Here is a 22,567-nt window from a genome sequence, read left to right as displayed (position 1 = left end):
AGGGGAGGGGAGGAGCCACATATACCTTTGGCAAGCTGGCTTTAGCTATGGGCCATCAGTTCCTGTCTTTACTTAGAGTAGTGGGGCAGATATTCACGCATTCAATAAATATTTATTGAATGTTTACTCTGAACCAAAGAGGACAGAGGACTAAACAATAAATAAAGTATTGCGGGGGAAATACGGCCAGACACAGAGGAGCCACCTCATCTTTTTGGACTGTTGGGCCATTATACTTGCTCCATCAGTCGCAAACCACCTCTCAAATTCACAGGACCAGCTTGGCCAGTAGAGTTAATTCTACTGGTTGGCAATGACTCAGTGGGGGGTGAGGTGTTCGCCCTACGAAGTTTCATCATTGGCTTGAACCAGCTCCACCCAGTGTTAATAGCTTCTCCCCCAAACGAATCATCAAATCCTGGTGACTCAGTCTGTCTCTTCCCAACAACATCTGTTGGAATGGACAAAGTAGGCCAAGTTCATGGTCCTTTGACATTTCATCCTATAACTCAGCCTCCCCATGTGCAGCATAGTAATAATATAATAACAGGTAACATTTTTTTTTAATTGGGGAACAGCCATGATCATTGGTTACACATTGCTTTCATGCCACAATGACATAATTGACTCTTAGGGAGAGCACAGCTCACAGTGGCCCAGGCGGGGATCAAACCAGCAACCTTGGTGTTATCAGCACCACGCTCTAACCAACTGAGCTAACTGGTCATCTCCATAACAGGTAACCTTTATTGAGCACTGACTCTGTTTAAAGCCCAAACCTCCACTTCCTAGCCATGTGACAGAGGGCAAGTTACTTCCAGTATGAGTTTCCTGTGACTGCCATGATGATGACTACAGACCTGATGATTTAAAACAACTGAAACTTATTCATAACCTCACAGTCCTGGAGTCCAGAAGTCCAAATGTGTTTCACTGGAGCAAAGTCAAGTGCTGTGCTCCCTGGGAAGGCTCTAGAGGAAAATCTGTTCCTGCCTCTCNCAGCCTCTGTACCCACACAGCAGAGCAGACTGGTCCATCTGACTGTCACGCGACTGACTTATGGTGGGCTCCTTCTCACCCAGCATGCACGCCTTCCAGCGTGAGAAGATGAAGGAGGAGAAGAGGAAGCATCTGGAGGCCAGACGGGAGAGACTCCAGCAGCTTCTGCTGGAGGAGCAGGACCTGCTGGCCAGGGAACTGGAGGAGCTAAGGCTGAGCATGAACATGCGGGAGAGAAGAATCCGGGAACAGCACAAGAATCTCAAGTCAGCCCGGGAAGAGCAAAGGAAACTGGTAAATTCTCACCACCCTTAGGCGCATTCCCCAGCCTGTCAGTGACACACACATGTGGGTCACCCCTGGACACTCAGGTCTGATGAGACAGCAGTTAACTGCAAAGCCAGCTGGGAAAACTGCTTACTCTTATGTTGTTCTTCACGTGTGTTTTGCAGGCGTCATCTTTATTCTCTCTGGCCTTTTACATCATGACGCCAAAGTCCTTTTTCCTTTATTCTAGTTCTGTGGTCCCACAAAGCCTGGGACTGGTGTAGTTATCTCCCAAAGTAGTTGCATGGAATGGTGAGCCCCAATCTGTGGTTTTAAGCCTGCTGTATATTTTTAAGTAGATCCGTAGCACCTAGGACCCATCTGTAACATCAGGTTTTTGCCCCCCTTTCGTCATCATTGTAAGGGTCATTTGTCAATGCTGTCCGGTCCCACTCAGGTGTCTGGCTCCAGGACCCCTGGGGGTGCAATGCAGGGAGGTTTGAAGGGCAGGTGCAGTGATGGTGTGCCAGTGGAAGAACTCTTAACCTGAGCTGACTTCCACTGTGGGTTATCCAAGATGCGAGTGGATTTGAAAAGCAACATCAGGTGTCCTTTTTTTATGCTTTTTTGACAGATTGCTGAACAGCTCTTGTATGAACACTGGAAAAAGAACGACCCCAAACTTCGAGAGGTGAAAACCAAGGAGAACCTTGCATTGATTTGCCTAACTAGATGAAACCATGTTTCCTGACTTGTTATACTTGCATCTTGTGCTGGGTTGAGACAAGAGGGAGCACCCCACACCTGAAAAGAGCACCACGCAGGGGACCTGGTTCATTTGGTTGTTTAACCACCGTTTATCGAACATCTGCTGCCGTGTCCACCTGTGGGGGCGTGGAGATTAGAGGTGGTCCCTACTCTTAGGGAGCTCCTGGTCCAGTGGGGGAGACAGTGGGCAGCTTGTTACAGTACAGGATGCAGGGTGCTGGGCAGGCCTGGGAAGGTGGCATTGGGGCAGTGTCCCCAGCTCAGTCGAGGTCATGGAGGCGTCCCAGAGGAGTTGCTGGGATGGAGGAGTTTGGAAGGACATGGACATGAACTTGATGGTGTAGAGGTAAGCAGAGGACATTCTAGTTCAAGGCAACCGTGGAAGAATCAGGCCCGAGTCATGAGAGCAGAGTGAGTGCAGGGAACTACAAGTGGCTGTGAGGCTGGGATGTCAGGAAGTGGGGGGGCCCCAAGAGCTGAGGCTGGTGAGGCAGATGGAGCCAGACCTCAACAGCCTTGTGTGCTTCCCCTGGAAGNTCTTAGTTGCGGAGGGTGCAGCTAGCTCAGCTCCAAGTCCAGTCGCCACCCAGCCACCCATCGGCAGCTCGCGGCCTCTCAGCTCAGCTCAGCTCAAGGTGCTGTGTTCAATCTTAGTTGCGGGTGGGTGTAGAACACCATCCCATGCGGGAGTCCAACCGGCAACCTTGTTGTTAGGAGCACGTGCTCTCACCAGCTGAGCCATCCTGCCACCTGTTGGCAGCTCAGCGGCAGCTCACTGGCCCATGTGGGAATCGAACCAGCGACCCCATTACTTAGCGCTCATGCTCTTAACCAACTGAGCCACTCAGCTGGCCCAAGAATGTTAACTTTTAAAAATCATTTATTTACCACAGCAATGAAAACCTTGGAGGAAAAAATTCACCTGACTTAGAGGGGATCATGGAGGGCTTCTCAGAGGAAGGGGCATTTACAACAAGATTGAAAGGATGAGGAGTTAGAAGGGGGAAAGAGCCTTTCAAGCAGAGGAAACAACATGGCATAAACATTGGCAGTGAGAAAGAAAAGGCCAGTGTGGTGGGCGAGGTCAGCTAGGGATCCAGTGGATTGCTCACGGTGTGGGTTTCATGCGGAGGGAAATGAAGAGCCGAGGAAGGCTCAAGGTTAAAGCAGAGAAGGGAGCTGCCTCAACACTATCTCCATTGAATTTGGGAACTTAGGAAGTGGAGGCTCTCTGCCATCCAGGAATGGCCAGTGGGTACCCATGTCCAGGAAAGTCATGGAAACAAGGCCTGGCTTGATGCCCTATCTTCATGGACTGCACCCATTATCTGACAGCCCAGCAGAATGGAGGTAGAGTGGCTTTGGGATGGGGACCCTGACTCACTATACAGGCCATGAGAGTCTTCTGCCCAACCCCCCTAAGCGTCAGTTTTCCCATCTGAAAAGTGGGGTTGCAATAACCCATACTTGCTGGAGACACTGTGAGGATGAAGGGAAGCCACACGGGCACAGGTCAGCAGACGTTCCATGACTGCTAAGCAGGGACTGGCTCCATCTCCTCCCCTTTGTAGCTTCCGTTTCCACCTCCGCACACTGAGGCCACCAGCTTCTCTCATTAAATACACTGGCTCTGCCACTTAACTTCGTTTGGACACACCCTCCCTGTCTCTGGGATTCGGCTCCCCCTATAAAGTGAGGGATTTGAATGGTTGAGCTCCACCAAGCTGGGTGAGGTGGTTCCCTAACTGTGGTGACATCAGATTCAGCAGAGGGACTTGTCACCCCCAGAGAGAACTGGGGAGGAATCGTTGACCTCAGTTCCCCAGCTGCCGTCATGGGTTAAGAATTATACTTTGATTCTAAAAGTGAGGGTCCCACACACCACATGTTTTCCCAGAAAGCATGCTTTTTGCACGTGGTACAGGCCTATCCTCAGAAAGTCAGCCAAGGCAAAGGAATTCAGTCCAAGCCACGAAAGCTCTTATCCANTCTACTAGAGCATGCGTCCTTTAATACGGGGAGCACATGTTTGACAGCTCCTACTTTGCAGAGGAAGTGCTGGGGAGCCAGGCAGAGGGTTGAGTCTGTCCCTTACCAGCTCCTGCTGCCTTGGGGCCTGGCCTGCTTCACACCAGCCAGGATGGCCTTTGAGCTGGTATTTTCACCTTGGTGTCTACTGACCAGTTCCTGCTCAACTCCAAGGGACCCAGGAGAACATTTTCTGATACTTTCTTCCAATCCTTGAGATTGGTTTAGAACTGCCTGGTCCTTTGGTTTTCTGATTATTGACTTGTAATCAGACTATATGTGTTGGCGTCATCATGTGCTCCCTTACCAGACACCTGGGCCACTCCGAGTCCTCACAAAAGGAAGTCATGGTCACATTCCAGTGCGTGGCACTGTGCTCTCCAGTGAATAGCTATCGGATGAACCATGAGGACATTAATTTTCTGCCCCTTCTCACCCTCAGATTGAATTGGACCTTCACAAGAAGCATGTGATAAACTCCTGGGAAACGCAGAAAGAAGAAAAAAAGCAGGTGTGGTATATGACTCTGGATACAGGCCCACGTGCTATGGCGGGAGGCTGTCTCCGTGTCTCTGGATTTTGTTTCTTGTTTTCAATGTTAATGACCCCAATCCAGGAACAGGCCGTTTCTCACTTTCCTTAACACATGTTAAATCTGAGTGTTGCTCTTACACGTACCAGACAGAATCCTGTCATTCCCAGGGACAGACTCAGACCAGGTGACCAGGGCTGATCAATAGTAGGGCGAATGTGTGTTTTAAAGGGCATTTTTGTTGCTGGCAGTCTCCTGTGACATAATATGCATCCTAAACTCTCAACCTTGGCTTACAGCTGCACCTCTGGGCATAAAAGTCCACATCTCCATGAACCCATCGCTTTGCCTCTGGGTTCACTTTGGAAAGTGTTTTGTTGAGCCCCCTTCTCGGGCACCGTGCTGTGTTTCCCCAGCTGCATCCGTCAGGGGAGCATCTGGCCCACGGGTCCCACAGGCAGCACCCAGGGTTACGCAGCTGAGAAGTGGCCTGCTCTGGATTGACGAGCCGGGCCTGCAGCTGGCTCAACGGCTGGGGGCGCTGGGTCTTTGCTGGCTGCATATTGCACACACTGACCTGGATTTATTTAACCCCATGTAGCAAGAGGCCACGGAAAAGGAAGAGAACAAACGGTATGAAAATGAATATGAAACAGCCCGAAGGGAAGCGTTCGAACGGATGAAAGCGGAAGAGGAGAGGAGGCAGCTGGAGGATAAACTCCAGGCTGAGGCGCTGCTCCAGCAGATGGAGGAGCTGAAGGCGAAGGAGATGGAGGTGAGGGCCTGCCCACGGCCACATGGCTACCTCTCAGCTGCTTGTTGTGACAAAATGGGCATTTCAAACACTGTTTTAAAAAGCGATCATATCGGGGAGGTGAGTCTAAAAAATGCAGCAATACTGGGTTCTCCCTTCTGACATTTACTCCCATCTGTGGTTTTTCCGTACTCCTAAGGTTGTATTCGTGTGCCCAGATTCTAGAATGTTAGCAACCTGTTCTCTCAGACGTGTTTTGAGACCTGCTGTCTGAGAGCGGCCTTAGAACTTGGAGTTTCCCGTGCACAAAGTAGACTTGACTTAGTCTGATGTTCTAGCACTCAGCTCTCCCTGGCAAGCAGGTTTGGGGGTCTCAAGGCACAACCTGTGAGGCTCTTTGGTCCCTAAAGCTGTTCTGAGAATACAGTGCAGTTTCCCTGAGAGGGCTGGACCTTCCCATTCAGATGAGGGGAGCACTCCCCTCCCCCAGGCCTGAATGATTCAAGACCTGGACCTTTAGTGCCCACTACTTAGGTAGGTGCTAAGCTCTGGGCTGGGTGCTGTGAGCAAGGCTCACAGTCCTGGCCCTCACAGCAGAAGCAGCGTCAGGTGGAGGAGACAGCTGGTAAGTGACAGGAAGGCGTGGACAATACAGGGTCCTGGGGGAGCAGGGAGTATGGGGCTCATCCTTGTCCGCAGGGTTGGGGAAGGCTCTTGCAGGAATTGGTTCAGCCGAGTTAGGATGAATGAGTGAGCTAAGCTGGGCCAAGGCACTCAGAGCTCGAGGTTGAGGGCATTGTGATCAGCGGGTGGCCAGGCCGCCCTTGTCACAGTGTCAGTTGAAAATGGAGATGAGGGATGAAGGAAGCTCTGATTCTCGTGATCTTAACTGGGGTTACTGTCGTCGTGAACCACAGGCCACCAAACTGAAGAAGGAGCAGGCGAATCTGTTGAGACAGCGGTGGGAGCTGGAGAGGCTGGAGGAAGAGAGGAAGCAGCTGGCAGCCTCGCGGCAGAAGGCGGAGCTGGGGTGCGTGTGAGAGGGGCTGCCCCCACCTCTTTCTCAGAGCCTCTCGCTTTCTGAGACTTGCATTGGTATCCCTGAAATCGGGAAGGATACAACCTGTAGTTAAGTAGCCATCTAACCTCCATTTAATTCTTGATCAGACACTGAAGGTGACCCGTATTTTGCTCATTTTCAGACGCTTTTTGAGACATCAGTATAACGTGCAACTCAGTAGACGTACACAGCAGATCCAGGAGGAACTGGTAAGTCTGAAGAGACAGCCTGTCCCTCCTTTAACCCTCTTTAGAAAACCATGTTTGCCATTGCTCTGTAACGAGTGCGTCCTGGTAAGAAGTAGAACCCAGAGTGAGACTCCTCCTGGACCAGCCCCTGCAATTCCTGCCTCTCCCCAGAGGTGTCTGCTTTGGCGTGTGCCTTTCTGGATATATTGACACACGAGCACATGCACATACAGGGAAGTGGTGTTTGTTTGTTTTTAATGCACCAGAAGTTGCATTCCTCAGCACGTTTACCTAACAGTAAATCTCATCCTTTACAGTCATGCTCCTTAGCACTTGTTCCTTTTTACTAGCTGCTCAGTATTCCTGTTGAGTATTTTAATGGCCTCCCTCCCGAAGACTGGGACAAGGACAGTGAGCAAGCAAACCGTTTCCTCCCATCCCTGCCTGCTAGCCAGGCGTCACTGTGGTCATCAGGTGGCAGCACCTCTGCACTTGTTCCTGTCATGCGGCTTTTCCTGCCCCCGTGGACGTCTCTCCCAGCTCAAGGCCTCCAGTACTCCCTCACTTTTCTATATAGATGTACTGTATCGATGTACATCATAGCTAATTCCCTACCCACGGGTGTTTGAGTTGTTTCTGCCTGTTCCCTCTTCCGTAATGGCTACAGTGAGCCTTTTGTGCATCTATCTCTGTGCATGTGTGTCNATATTCTCCTCCCCTACTGTATCCCCCTGACTTCCCCCATCCTAACCTTTACCCCCTCCCCAAGGTAACCACCATCCGGAATTTTGTGTAGTGAATGGATTTCTTCCTTCATCCTTCATTTCCAGGACTAGTGATATTGGCGAGTTATCTCCCGCCCACCACGAGGGGGCGCCAGAGAAAAAAAACCACAGCCTCCTTTCTGTGCGTCCGGTGTCGCGCTGGCTGTTGCTTGGCCCTGGCGGCGTTCCGTCGCCGTTCTGTTGCTCGGGCAACAAGCCGGGAAACCGCGGTCTTTGGTTAGCGCTGCCCGGGAAGGTGGCCGCTGGACAAGCGGGCTTGGTTGTGGCTAGCGGGAGCTCGGGCGGGCGCTCTTCGGACCCCGGGGCGTAGAGAAAGGTGAGTCGGAGCTTGGGCTCAGTCGGGGGCCGGTCTTCCCGTCTTCACTCGGCCTCACCGCGCTCTGAGACCATCACTTTCCTCTGTGATCCCTTTTGTTCTATGAGGATGTTGAGGCTGCGAGAGGGATGCAGCTTATTCAGGGAGCAGCACTGCTTCTTGCTGGCGGCCGCAGCAGTCATCTTGTGCTTCTTTCCTGCTGGAACGATAATGTATCGAGGGGCGTACAGGGCAGGGAAAAAAGCATGTCAAGCCTTCCGGTCTCAAGGCAGAGATTGTACACAGGCAGCCGCAGGCTAAACTTGGCCCATGGTTGCAGATTATGCCCCCTAGATCTGGATGACTCTGAATTTGAGAATTGGCCTGGGCCCTGGTCTTTTGCTTATTCAAAAGACGTTCCTTAAGCACTATCACAGCCAGGCACTGGATAGACCCTGCACACCGGCAGGGCAGCTTTTGGGTCAGGGGAAAAGATGTCTGGAGTGACAGCACTCTCTGCTTTCAAGTGTCCAGTGGTGTCCCCAGACTGCTATGTGACCTGGGAAAATCGACTCCTCTCTCTGGGTCGCAGTTTCTCCATATGTGAGATGAGGGATCTGCCCTTCACGCTAACCTAGAATACTTGCAGGTGTGACACCTGGACTAGATCCCTCCCTGGGGGCTGCCAAAGCCAGGGCGTGCCTCTTGCAGTCTACAGAGCTTGGGCCCTGCGTGGCTTAGGATCCCAGCTCTTTTACTTCCTCTACTTCCTGGTTTTGTGGTCTTGGGCAAGTCACTTTACCTCTTTGAACTTAAGTTTCCTCCACTGCCAAATAATAGAGTGATTGTAATGTAAAAAGGTCATATGTATCAAGAGCTTGGTACATGTGTTTCTTAAATTATTGTCCCTGTTACTTTATGCAGAGCATACAAGTCCCCAGCCCTGTCTGTCTGCAGTGCCCTTGATGACGTTTGACACACAGCCAGGTGCAGTCCAGGCTTATTTAAAACCGATGATTTGCAGCNTGTCAGGTGGCTTCCTCCTGGTGAGATGACAGCTGCAGCAGAACCATGGGTCCACCGCAGATATGACAACTCCCAGCAAACATTACCCCGCCTCCCGCAAACGTCCCCTCAAGTGTCATTGGCAGAACTGGGCCCCAGGCTCACTCTCAGCCCAGTCACTGTGGTGTGGGCCCACCACGGCTGGCTTGCACAAATCCGGATTTATGCCTGAACCTCATGGAGGAGAGTCAATGCCCCACTGCAGTCAGGGTGAGGCTTGAGCAGAGAAGCTGGGGGAATGGCTAGGAGTTTATCAACAGGTGGTGAGCAAATAAATGACAATTTCTCAGCTCCTCCCTTTAGAAGAGAGGGAGCTAAAGCCAGCACTTATTGAGGCTGGTACTAGGCCAAAAATTGTCAGTATCAGGGCAGTTATAACACTAGCAGTTATCATTTACTAAGTCCTGTTACTGTGCCCAGCACTGGTTAAGGCTGTTAATAACAAGCTGGTACTATTATCCCCATTGTACAGATGAGAAAACTGAAGCTTAGAGATATGAAATCATTTGGAGCTAAACGGAGGTTCCTTTCTTCATATCAGGCTGGCCTTGAGAGATAATACAAATACCAAAAAGAGTTAGTGCCATTCCATCAGATAAATGTATTCCAGCAGATGAAAGCAGGCTGGATGGAAGGTTCTAGAACAGAATTCCATTTTCCAACTTCCTCTGCATATAGGAGTTAGAATAAGGTCTGATGAGCTCCCCTGATTTACAGAAGAGGCTCCAATGAAGGTGCAGACACACACCTGAAGAGGGCAGGCTTACCTGTACAGGTTTCTTTCTAGGTGATGACCTCCACATTGGGAGAGACGAGGCGAGCGCCATAGGCCAGGAGTGCTCGGAGTGATGCCACAGCGTCCAGGCGGAAAATAAAACAAAAACAAATAAAACTGAATGACAGTAACTAAAAGTTAATCGCGATGAATGGCACGTCCGTCTTTCTTCCAGTGGCAGATGAAACAGTGACCTTCAAAGTCGCCTCCTAACCCCAGAACCTGGGACTATATTACCTGACATGGCAAAAGGGGTTTTGCAGATGTGTTTAAGGTTAAAAACCTGGAGATGGGAAGGTTATCCTGAATTATCCAGTTGGGCACATGAAACCTTAAAAGTGGAGAAGCTTTCCTGGCTGTGGTCCAAGGAGATGTGACTGGGGAATGGGGGGTGAGGGAAACACTGTTCTGCTGACTTTGAAGACAGAGAAAGAGGCCAGCAGCCAAGGAAATGTGTCAGCCTCCAAAAAGCCCCAAAGGCAAAGAAACCTATTCTCCTTGAGAGTCTCCAGAAAGGAATGCAGTCCTGCTGACACCTTGAACTTAACCCCTTGAGGCCCATCAGGCTTCTGTCCTACAGAAGTACACAGAATGTTCATGGCGGGAAACTGGATACAAAACATATGGGAACTCGCTGTACTACTTTTGCAGTTTTTCTGTGAATTTAAAGCTTGTCTAAAATAAAACATTAATTTTAAAAATACAGATGCCCAGACCCCATCCCTGACCAATTAAATCAGAACCTCTATCTTGGGAATCCAGCATCAGGATTTTTTTAGACGCTCTCTAGGGGATTCAGACCTGCAGCCAGGGTTGAGAGCCCATGCATGCATTCAAAGTACCTCATAAAGTATAACACCTGATGGAAATGCAGGTTGTGATGATTGGTCAACAAGGCATTTCTTTTTAATGACACAAGTAACAGTGACCATCGTGAAATCAAAAACTGAGAGAGAAATAAAAATGAAAATCTCCCCTAATCCTGCCCCCTAGCGATATCCACTGTGTTTTGGTGAATGCCCTTTCCTACTTGTTTCTCATGGAACACCTACATTTATTATAATTACTGGTGTTCTGACTATTAAAACACAAAACTGGGGCTCTGAGAGGCAGCCCCAGGGCCTTTGAACTTGCCTGTCTACTTCTGCATCCTTTGTCTACCGGGAAGGTGGGAGCCCCACCCAGGGGAGAAGCCTGAGTAGCTGATGTTGAAACGCTGTGAAAACCTAGCATAGATAAATGCACCTTGGCAATGCCACCTGTTAATTAAGGCAGAGCATTGCACAGCCTCCAGCGCTGTCACATTTCAGCTAATGGGGAGCTGCTCCGCGTTATCACGCCATTTCCCCATTCCTGTTTTCTCCTCCCATGCTAGGACACCCAAAGACACAAGTCCAAGAACAGCCTCTCATAACTGGGCGCTGGCCCAGGGCCCAGGGTGCGCAGCGTCCACCTGGATAGTTTCCTGCCAGGGCTTCCCCTCTCAGCCCCCTGTGTGCCATAGTCACTAAATATTTAATTTTGCTGAACACTTTATATGGCCCAGCTGGTCCACATCTAGTGGCCTTTTTGAAGAGCCACACCTGCAAGCCAACCACTCCTGGAAAAGCAGACAGAGATTCACAAGCTCTGGAGGATGGGTGTCTATCCTACTCTCCTGGTCCTTGCTGTGTGACCCCAAGAGAGTTGCTTGACCTCTCAGGGTCTCAGTTTCCTCATTTTCAAAATGGAGACAGAAATCTCCACAGGCTGGAGGGAGGGTTGGCACATGGTAGGTATTCAAACAATGTTAGTTCCTTTTTGTCTTTCTTTTTGCTTTCTTTCAATACCATCTCTCCCTTTTTTTCTTTTGGAGAAGGAAGAGAGGGACTCAAAAGTGAGGAATCCGCTCATTCATTCTCAACAAATATTTATTGAGTGCCTACTCTGTGCCAGGCACTGGGATGACAGCAGGGAAGGTGATGATCCCTGCTGCTGAGAGGGCCCAGGCCCTCGAATCAGACCTGGGTTCAAATCTCGGCTCTGCCACCTACAAGCTATTGTTCCTTGGGCAGGTGATGCCACCTACCTGAGGCTTGGTTTAGGCAACGCCAAAATGGGGACAATAAAATATCTCACAGGGTTCCTGAGAGGAACAAAGGAAAAGATACCTGTAAAGATGCTTGATGACTCTCTTCCAGCCTCAAGCTTCAGTGCAGACATGGCCAAGTCCAAGAACCACACCAAGCACAACCAGTCCCAAAAAAGGCACAGAAATGGCATTAAGAAACCCCAATCACAAAGATACGAATCTCTTAAGGTATGGACCCCAAGTCCATGAGGAACATGCGCTTTGCCAAGAAGCACAACAAGCAGGGCCTGAAGAAGATGCAGGCCGACAACGCCAAGGCCCTGAGTGCACGGGCTGAGGCTACGAAGGCCCCCATAAAGCCCAAGGGGGTCAAGCCCAATCCCAAAGGGCGGCAGCCGCAAACGCAGTTGATTTGCCTACATCGCTCACCCCAAGCTTGCGAAACATGCTTGTGCCTGCATCGCCAAGGGTCTTGGGCTTTGCCGGGCAAAATCCAAGGCCAAGGCTCAAACCAAGACCCCGGCCTTGGCTGCAGCTGCAGCTTCACCTCCAGCTCAGGCTCCAGCTCCCAAAGGTACCCAGGTTCCCATGAAGGCTCCAGAGTAGAGGCCTCTGACTGCCGATATGAGGATGGAAGGACGGGTGTGACCCCTGGACTGCTGTCTGCATGGGGCTGGTGTCCTGCTGTGCTATTTGTAAAATAAACCTGAGACAGGATCTGTTAAAAAAAAAAATGCTTGATGAGCTGCAGGCAGCTGTGTAATCATAAGGTGAGAAGTTGACTAGTGTGGGGCTGCTAACGATGGCCGTTCAACAGAAGAGGCTCAGAGGCCTGCGGTCTCAGGCTTCCAGGACAAGGCCAGTCAAGTCCTAGGCACTTGACTCCCACCAATGGAGCATGTTTGGTCCTTTAAGGCCATTATACAGATCAAGAAACTGAGACCCAGGGAGCAGAAGGGCCTCACACAAGAGCTGCAAAATCAGGACCTGAAGCCAGGTCTCTCACATGTTTCTGAAGTTCCTACCACACTTGGGGAGTCCCACCAAGGATCATTTATGTATTGGGCTCTTTTGTTGGGTGGGCAGCTCTGCCTGGGCTGATCACAGTGGGTGGCTGCCTCCCCTGCCCACTGGGGACACAATATGAAAAAGCGGAGGTGAGTTTAGCCAAAGGGCTAGGGACCATTAGGAGGGTAACCATGGGGAGTCTCATGCAAGGGACAGGGCAAACCCTGAGAAAACATGTGCCAAGTAAAGAGAGATGTGAAAGAATGGGCTAATCTGAGATGCACCAGGTGCTCTGCTTCTGGGCNGGAGGAAAAACTTTAGGTGGTTCCCCCCAGGCTTCCTTTGGAGTGTGTGAGTGCGTGTGTGTGTGTGTGTGTGTGTGTGTGTGTGTGTGTGTGTGTGTGGTGGGGGTGTCTTCGGTCTGAACTGGGAGAATTCTGAGGGAAGAAGGGTTCACCCGCCCCATGAGGGTGATGCTGGGAGAATATAAGGAAAAGACAGGGGTTATGAAAGCAGAGGAGTCATTTTAAGGGGAGCGAGTTCAGAGCCATTCTAAAAGGGAAGAAAGGAATGATGGGGTGAGGGATGAAGGACTCTGGGGGAGAAGCGGTGGGATGCTTTCTGGGAAGATTGGAGAAATGGGGGTTTGGAAGAATAAGGGGCGTTTGGGGAAGATAAACGAATGAGAGCCCAAGGCAGTGGAAGATCGGGCGGGTGCACCTGATAGATATGGTGGAATGTGAGGTCTCTGAGGGGATGGACGGTTGGGGTGTCTGGAGACGAAGACTGTAGTGTCTGGGAGAAATGAAGGATTTGGGGATGTCTGGGAAGAGATGGAGGATGTGACATGTTGCTGGGTGGCGGGAGAGGATTTGGGAGCGGTCCGGGGTGGGAAGAATCTGGAGTGCTTGGAGAGAAAGGGGGTCTTGGGCGCCTGGGGAAATAGGATTTGGGGTGTCTAGGGGAGGGGTGGTTTGGAAATGCTCGGGAGGAGGAGGATTCGGGTGCATCTGGAAGCGCTCTGGAGCAGCGCTGCGGTCCGGCTCCCCCCTTCACCCCGGCTCACCGAAGAAGGGCGGCAGATGGGACACCGCCTCGAGGAAGGGCCCCGTCTCGATCTGCTTGTCCGCGGGGAGCGGCTTCAGCAGGTGCTCCGCCAGCAGCGCCATTTCGGGGTCGAGGCCCGCGGTGATGCCCCAGCCGGCACCGCGGGCATCTACGCCGCCCCCCCGGCCGCCGCCGCCGTCAGCGCTGGGGCCGTCACTGCCGCCCGCCGCAGGCTCTGGGGACGCCAGCGTCACCACTTCCGCTCTCACCGCGCCCGCGTAGCCGAGCGCTCAGCGCCGCCCGCCGGCGGAGCGCCTAAGCGGCCAGCCGCCCCGCCGCCTCGCCCCGCCTCCGCCCACCCGCGTCCAATCCGCGCCCGTCGCCGAGCCCACCCACCCAATCCGCGCCCATCTCCGCAGACCTCCGCGCTCCTATTGGTCAGGGGACGGGACCAGCCAGCACTGGCGCAGAAGCGCGCGGACTCGTGGGTCCAGGTCCGCCCAGGTGAGCCTCGCCCAGGTGACACTTCCCCAGGAGTGTTTCCTGCCGCCCCTGGCGTGGTCTCCCCAACCCGGGCGGGCTGCCCTGGACTAGTTACTCGCCTGATGGAGGCGTGCAGCTGCCCAGGTCATAACTCACAACCCACACATCAGCCCAGGTTACAGCCCAACCCAGCCAGCGCCCCTCAGGACGCCGTTTCCCCCAAAACAGCTTATTCTCCAACAGCCCCAAGTGACCTGTTGATCACTCATTGGTTCCACAGTTCTCTTTAACTACAAACAGTGGGGACACTTGATTCTTCTTCTTCAATGATCTTATAGCTGTTGATCACTCACTGCTTAAGTCACAGGTTAACTCAGCCATGCCTAACTGGGATTCCTATTTCCTGAAATCGGGTCCAGCCTGACCTCGACTGCCCAGTTTACAGTCCAACTCAACCACCACCTGGCTGGGCTCATGTTTCCGGAAACCTAACCTCCGAGGGTACAGGCTTGCCACAACCTGGAGCACAAATCGCCTCAGCTACAACCCACCGAGGCTGGTGTCCTAAAACCCAGTGCTCACCTTCTCCAAAAATCTAGCACACCGTTGTTGAGAGCTTCTCATTCATTCCAGAGTAAATAGTCATTGTGCCCCCACTATGTGCCATGCACTGTGCTAGGCTTTGGGGATAAAGTGATGAAAGGTACAGAATCCCTGCTCTCATGGAGACAACAAAATACAATACCATACACAAATAAAGAAGACAACTTCAGACGTTGATAAGTATAAATGAAGAAAATGAAACAGAGTGAAGTGACTGAGGGCATGGCCGATATAGGGGGTAGGGGGTTGGGGGCAATAAGTACCCTTGAAGAGGTGACTACATTTGAGCTGAAACCTGAAGGAGAAGTAGGAGACAAACAGGGTGGCTGGAACCTGTGCAAAAGCCTTAAGGTTGCAAAGAGCTTGGTGTGTGCAAGCAACCAGGGAGACCAGGGGATGGAATGGGAGGGAGTGGAACTAATGGAGTGAAGCCCAGAGAGGTGAGCAGGGCTGGAGTATATTTAATTACGCAGGGGGTGGTATAGAGTTTGGATGTTATTCTTCTCACTAGTGCCAGAAAAACAGTGGCCCAAGCTTATGGAATATTTTCAATGTAATCTTTCAGGGGGCAGATGGGAGTAGAGGTTGTTCCAAACCAAGAGCATTATCCAAGTACAGTCAAGAAGTGAGGGGGTCTGGGGGAGAGAAAGCCATCATCTCTTCTTGCTCATAACCCAAGTCCTGACATGTCCCATCAAGCTCAGTCTCCCACTGACAGGTGCCCAAGTCATCAACTTTGGTTTGTTCCCACCACACCCAGCCTCACTACCTCGGGCATCCTAAGATACCATCTCCTCAAAGCATCACCAGCCCTCCCAGCACCCTGACTCAGTGCCAGAACCTCACCCACCTTTCAGACACCTCCATGAATTCCACAGAGAGATCACAACCCACATGGGGACCTCCAGCATCCGACGACACCCTGATTTCTCAACTTGCCCCATCCCAGCCAAACCGCCAGAGACTATGGCTGATACAAGAAAATCAAGTCTAGAAGCATTCTCTTGCCATGGAACATAGTTAGATGTGCTGAGATAGGTCATGGCTCTGGGTTAATGGAGTGTCTTGAAAGTTCACTTATCCATTCGTTTGTCTACCCACCCATCCATTCAACAAGTGTTTTAAGTGCTGGCTCTGGGGAAGATGCTTACGTTCTCATAGCTCATGATAGGGATTGGGCTGGTAGCATACATGGATGCTGTGAACTGGGTATTACACAGTAAGGAGTGGTGAGAACTGTGGAGAACTGGGGATCACATTGTCCATCGAAAGTACACTGTGGCTGTTCACCTGGCCACTCATTGCCCAGAGTTGTTAGGGTTTCAGATTTCTCAAGAGAAGTCAGGAATCTAGATTTGAGGGTAAAATCTGATTTTTAGATGTTGGTAACTAATTCAAATTAAAAAAAACAACACTAGGTAAGTCACACAAAACATTTATTTCTTTTTCTTTTTTCATCTGACATAAGTGGCTGACACAATGCCCATTTCACCCTAAATACTTTCATGTGTATTTCCTTCAAACAAGAATGTTCTCCTACAGAATCACAATCCAGGAAATTAAAACATTGATACATTTTTACCATTTAATACTCAGACCTCATTAAGTTTCACCATTATTTGGACATTATCGAAATAATGTCCCTTGTAACAAAAAGGTTCGGTTCAAGATTTTATGTGCGTGTAAGACTCCTGTCTCGAGTCTCCTTCAATCTGGAACGTTCCTTGGTCTATGACTCCCATGACCTGGAGACTTTTGAAAGGACAGTTACTTTGGAGACTGTCCTTCAGTTTAGATTGGTCTGGTGTTTCCTTTGGAATAGATCAGGCATTCAGGTTGTGCTTCTTAGATTAGATGAAGATTGTGGATTCTGTGCATCATGAAATATCACAGAAGTCATGTTGTGTCCTCATTGCATCATAACAGATGACACGACTTAATTTGTCCCATTATTGATGATGTTAACTTTGATTGCTTGAGTAAGGTGCTGCCTTCCAAGCTTCTCCAATGTGAATCTGCTCTTTCCCTCTTTGAAATTAAGTAACATTTCATAGGGAGTTACTTTGAGACTAGGTAAATACCCCATCTCTCATCCAACTTTCCATTTATTTCTTTCCATCAGTACAGACTCTTGATTCCATGGGTTACAATCCATTACTGTTATTATTTGGAGGGGTGCTCAAATTATCCTAGATTTGGCCTGTGATAGCCCCTTCAAGCTGGCTTCTTTGTGCTTTTGCCATGTCACCATCATTCTTAAAGCACTTCTTTACTGTCTGGCACAATATATTCCAGACTTATCTTGTACTTTATCTGCCCTAGTCCTAAAACCAGCCATTTCTTCAAAGAGTTCAGGTCTCTTTTAATGAAGAATGGTATTTAGGAACCAAGATCGACATGTGCTTATTATTATTGGGGTGCCACTGCTCCGAGATCCTCTCAGTGGACAGAGTTACACACATGTGCACGCACACACACTTATATCTGTAAGTATATGTTTCTGTGGTCATCTATTTATATTGGAAACCATGAGTTCACCCTAATAGGTCCAATTTCAATCTAAGTCACAGGGTTAATTCTAGTGGGGTTTTTTCCCTTTCCATATTAATAACTCCCTCCTCTGACAGTGAGAATCCTGGTATTCTCATTATTTTTAATATGTTCACTGATATGACCTATCTCCCCCATATGTAAAATTTTTCATTGATGTTGCCCTCTCCCCAACAAAGATGCCCTTTACACCCCACTCAGGCTCCGACACCCTCATACCAGGCTGCCTTTCTTTGAGGATTCCCTCCTCATTCACATGAGCTCTGCCCACCAGAGCTGGGCCACCCTCACCGGGGCCACCCTCACCAGGCCAGAGCTCTTCCTATCTCCTTTGGGCTATGACACCTCTCCATGGACCAACATGTACCCTCTCCCCATCACCCCCGCTGCTGATGCTTACCTTGCTGGGGACCCACCTAATGGCATTTGGATTGAAATGTTCANCCCCAACTAAAAGGAAATCTTTTGGGGAAAAGAGTCTTCATTATCCATGTATTGAAAGTTATCTTACAGTGGTTTAAAATGGAAATTATATTTTGTGCATGTTAGGATGCTACATTTTAGAATATCCATGGGGCCCAGTTGGTACCTTTTCACTTTTGTGAATACTACATATTCTCCAGCATCTTTTGATTTTCCCCGTTTAAAATGTTCCTCCTAGTTATAGCCACTTTACGTGTTCCCTCCAGATACTTAACTGCTGAGTATGGTGGGTGGCTTCTGGCCGTTCCTGGTTCCCGAGTCCTGACGGTGGTCTGGGCTGGCGGTGGTCCATAATCCTGCTCTGTAGCCAAACTTTCAAAAGGTTGGGGGGATGACCCAGATGCCACCTGTGTGGCTTGTGGCTTGCTTCTTTTTTCTAGAGCCCACCAATAGGGGGTGAGACTCACCTGGTTGCTGTGTTTTTGTGTCCTGTGGAGGGAGTTCCATCCCGCCTCCTCTGAACTCCTTGGTGCTCAGCTGTCTCTCCATAAGGCATAACCTGCAGATCTTTTGTGTGTGACCGGGGTGGGTAGGATGCATGGGCAACATGGTCAGGACTGATTCTGTAGTCTGGGCTTACCTTCCTGTCGCGTATTTAGGTTTCAGGCTGAGGATTAGGCTGGGTCTCGGGGCAGCTGCAGCCTGTCCACGGCTTGTAGAACAGAGGTCTGTTAGAGTCAAACTAAAACTTGCCTTTCTCCTTTCTGCCGAGGCTAGGTCCTGACAGGGAGACAGCAACAAATACAAGAAAAGATTGAACAAAACCGGCGGGCACAAGAGGAATCCCTAAGACACAGGGAGCAACTTATTCAAAACCTTGAGGAGGCAAGAGAGTCAGCTCGTCGTGAGAAAGAGGAGAGTGAAGAATTGAAATCAGCCCGGAAACAGGAGCTGGAAGCCCAGGTGGGGCCAAGGCCGCGGGCGGGAGGCGCCCTCAGCATGGGGGGTGAGAGCTGCAGGCAGCAGGCCCTGCTCTGGTTCCCGCGTCATCGCGGCACGGGGTTCAAGGCCCTTGACTTATTTCCACAGCCTGACACTAGTACTTGTCTAAGAAGCCCACGCTGGAGAGCTCAGCGCATCCCTTTTTATTTTCAGCTAAAATCCTGATCCTCCTGATTAGCTCAGCCTTCACTCCAGGTCCTCGTGTCATGTGGAAGCAAGGCTGTCATTACTGTCCACCATCTCCTTTTCCTGTCTCCATCTGAAAGCCTTTAGCTCACTATTCAATTTGTTACCTAGTAGGTAACACAAAATAATTTTCCTTCACTTCGTAAGTTATATAAATGTCCAATCACTATGTTGTACACCTGAAACTAATATTATGTCAACTGTAATTGAAGTATTTTCTTTAAAGATCTTTCCAAACACACGGCCACCTCCAGAGATTTCTACAAGGTCCATATTGTAATCCACACCGTGACTGCCCTCCCCACTTGTTGGCGCTTGCCATGGCTGTTCCTTACCTCCGATTCTCCAGCTGGGGTCCACGCACAGGCTTTCCCTCTTCATCAGAGGCAGGCCGCTGCCCCTGGGCCTTGTCTTGAGTGACTCTGCTCTTTGTGCCCAGGTTGCAGAGCGCCAGCGGCAAGCGTGGGAAGCAGATCAGCAGGAGGAGGAGGAAGAGGAGGAGGCGAGGCAGGCAGAGCAGCTCACAAACGCCCTGCTGCAGCAGGAGGCCAAGATGATGGCTGAGCGGGGCTACCGGCCCAAGGTAAGGAGCCTGCAGTGACGGGCCATCATGGCTGGGCCACTCAGCTGGGCCCCTGCTCTCCAGGACTGGGCATAGCTCTGTGCCCAGCTCTGCTTCGCAGCCAGCTCGGGTTCTTCCTTGCTGTTCTCTTGTGTTTTTCCTTTTCTTGACTAGTAGGGAACCTTGACACAGGGTATGTTTCAGTCCTTGGTTGGGCCTCATACAGCCTTTGAGGTGATTTTGCTTTGGCTCCTGTCAGTGCAGCACGAGGGCTGAGGTCCTGACTATTAAGCTGCGTGCTTGTTGAGCCCTTTTGGGGACAAAGCAATCTAAGAAGAGCCTTGGCCACAGCCCTGACTGTCCAGACTCAAAGCCCAGGTGAACGGGGCCTGTGTCCTTCCTCTCATCCTCTTGGCATCTCTGGTTGCCTTTCCCCATTGTCTGATCCTCTCCCCTCGTCCCCTTCCTTCCTTTGCTGCCTCTTGAAGTACGTGAGTGATCCCTTGTGTAGGGCACCATAGGGGACACGGAAGCAAAGGCTGTCACCCCTGCTCCAAGGGGGCTGATGGCTAAAGCCCCCAGGAACGGCCTGAGGGCCCAGCAGGCATGTCGCCTCTGCCCCTCCTTTTCCAGGGCCACCCAGGCGCTCTGTAGAGCTGCAGGACAGAGAGGCTGGCTCCTTTGTGGTCAGATAGCTGGGCAGCCGATGAAACGGTCAGAGCAGGTACCATACCTGCTGCAGAACGCTGATGTCCTAACCAGCTGGGGCTCTTGAGGTGCATGGAACAGTATTTTCTAAACTTACTTGACCGTGGGTCAGTGAGTGTCACACACAACACATGTGAAAATGTTACTTAGGGCTGGTATTTAAAAAAAAAGTCATTAGGTGCCTCATTGGTAGCTTAGGGTCAAACTTTTTCAGCTGTAAATGAAAACAGCCATTTATACTATGCTTTTGGCTCTTACTTAAAATGTGTTAATTTGCAATGCTCCAGGAACGGCTGATCTGATCCATCTTGTGTTTTCTTTCTTTCCTTAGCCTTACGGACATCCCAAAATTGCTTGGAACTGACTTCGTTGGGACTATAAGCACAGCGAACAAGGATGCTGAGGCCTTGGATAGGCAGCCGCCAGACAGTTTTACAGCGTTCTGTTTGAGTGTTCAGGTCACTGTGAAACAATAGTTCAGCGAGCCCGTTCAGGTCTGTGTTCAAATGGATCAAGGGTCTGGCCAGACTTGAAGGTGGTGTAGATCCACAACATCCAGTAGGAGGCCCTTTCCTGCCTTTGTTATCCGAGAAAAGGGGGGCTTTCATAGTCACACGTTGACAATGCTGTTCACAGTCTTGTAACATATTTATAAATAATGTAAGATTCTAAATCAGTGCTCAAGTTCCAAGCTGTTTTCCACGACAGGATTCATGATCTCCTGTTGTCTTACCCTTCATTGTCAACCTCCAGTGACGCCTCCAGCTCGAGCTCGAGATACGTGAGGGAGGTTTTTTGATTTTTAAAATTGCCATTTAAATTGAACTCTTCTGTGAAAGACAGACTTGTAGGTCTTGGTGGACGTTTATTTCAGGGCTTATTAATTTAGTGGTCCCAAAAGGATGACATCGTGTTCTCTGAAGAAAAGAACTATGAACCCTGAGGCAGTCTGATGTGGTCCATGGATGCTTTCCAGAAAGATGGTGAAAAGTGAGTCTTTCCTCCTTTAGGAAGCATTTTGGTAGAATTTCCATAGAGCATTGTGTGTGGGAGAAGTGATCCCAACACGTACGTTACTGAGCCTCAAAGGGGACCCAAAAGGTCACTTGGATGGCTACTCTTTTGGCATGACACTGGGCTTCTAGGGTCTTAGGAAAGTCCCAGCTATCAGCATTCTGGAATTTATGTGCCCAGAAGAATGGGCACTGAACCTGAAGAAACTAGGTCAGACTCAACCACAGATCAGCCAGAAATTTCTCTTTGCACTGTTACATCAAGGTGACATGGTTCTAGACTAATCCCTACAGAAAGCTGCAAGTTCCTTGCAGCAGTAATCCTATTCTTATAACTTGTCTTTTTTTTCATATTCTTCCTCTGAGGTTTCAGTTTTTTATTACATTGTGTTCAGGATTCCATAGCTCAGTAAATTACAGCTAATTACTGTTCCAAGTTATTAAAAAGCAGAGTTTAATAAAAAAAATCCTGAGTCTGAGGGCTGTGTTGCCTTTCACTTCCATTGTGCTATAAAAACAAATTGAGCTGCAAACTGCATCCTTCATCGGTTTTTCATTTTCTTGTCTTGAATTTCTGTGGCTGCCATCCCCTGAGCACCACCACTTTTATTATGCATGCTTGTATTTACTTCCCCCGTTTCAGAGGTTCATTAATTGTGAAATAAAGTTCTGGTTTGATGGCATCGCTTCCAGGCTTTGTTGTGTTGCTTTTATTAATTGCTGCAAAGTGGGTTGTCTAGAATGCCAGACTTTTACTGGTTTAATCCACGTGTCCTACAGGATGGGATATTCTCTATGACTGGTCACATTTTCTAGGTTGTCTTCATGCTGCTTGTGAAAGTGGTGTTGTCTCTCCTCTCATGTCCATCGGAGCCTCTTCTCAGTAAGCCGAAGGGCGTTAGGAATCATATTGCCTGAGCTCCAGGATACAACTGATGTGGACAGAAGGCCTGGTAAATAGGCACAAATATTTACTGAATATTTTGAATTTCTTTGAATTTCCTGTTTTTGAAGCCTGCTGGTAATCTGTCCTATTAGCATTAAAAACTGTTACACTGGTTTTCGACTGTCTCATATTTCAGTGTTTCCTCTCTAAAATGTTTGTTTCTAAATTTAGAGCTTCCACTGTCTTACTAGTTCTGGTATAGCCAACACTCCTCTTACCTCGTGTATATTTTGATTGTGCTGTGGCTATTATACATATATTGGTTTTACTGTTTTTAAGTCCTTTTTTCTACTTACTGTAAAATTAATGATTTCTAGATTATTCTTCTGCAGATTCTTCTACAAAGTTGAACTCCTTTAGAGCAGATGGTACTGAAGCCACTAATATAAAATGATTCTCATTTTGTTGAGTATGTGCGATTTTACTCTCGGCTCATTCAGCACGTATTC

General features: G+C 49.6%; 2 protein-coding genes and 1 pseudogene across 2 annotated transcripts in view; 2 read left to right on the top strand and 1 right to left on the bottom strand.

Moving 5' to 3' along the window:
- The window catches only part of GLTP (glycolipid transfer protein), a 37,668-nt gene extending 23,760 nt beyond the window's left edge, over positions 1-13,908 (bottom strand). The window contains exon 1 of the mRNA XM_019649152.1: positions 13,662-13,908. Coding sequence (XP_019504697.1) covers positions 13,662-13,764 — 103 coding nt within the window. The 5' untranslated portion in view covers positions 13,765-13,908. The remainder of the gene's footprint in view (positions 1-13,661) is intronic.
- The window catches only part of TCHP (trichoplein keratin filament binding), a 23,347-nt gene extending 1,492 nt beyond the window's left edge, over positions 1-21,855 (top strand). Inside the window, exons 3-5 of the mRNA XM_019649153.1 lie at positions 18,479-18,664; positions 19,329-19,472; positions 20,491-21,855. Coding sequence (XP_019504698.1) covers positions 18,479-18,664; positions 19,329-19,472; positions 20,491-20,523 — 363 coding nt within the window. The 3' untranslated portion in view covers positions 20,524-21,855. The remainder of the gene's footprint in view (positions 1-18,478; positions 18,665-19,328; positions 19,473-20,490) is intronic.
- On the top strand, positions 11,717-12,193 carry LOC109386210 (60S ribosomal protein L29 pseudogene; annotated as a pseudogene).
- Positions 21,856-22,567: the final 712 nt, after the last annotated feature.

The sequence above is a fragment of the Hipposideros armiger genome, unplaced genomic scaffold, assembly GCF_001890085.2.
Source record: "Hipposideros armiger isolate ML-2016 unplaced genomic scaffold, ASM189008v1 scaffold_129, whole genome shotgun sequence".
Taxonomy (NCBI): domain Eukaryota; kingdom Metazoa; phylum Chordata; class Mammalia; order Chiroptera; family Hipposideridae; genus Hipposideros; species Hipposideros armiger.
This window is presented reverse-complemented; position numbering and strand designations above follow the sequence as displayed.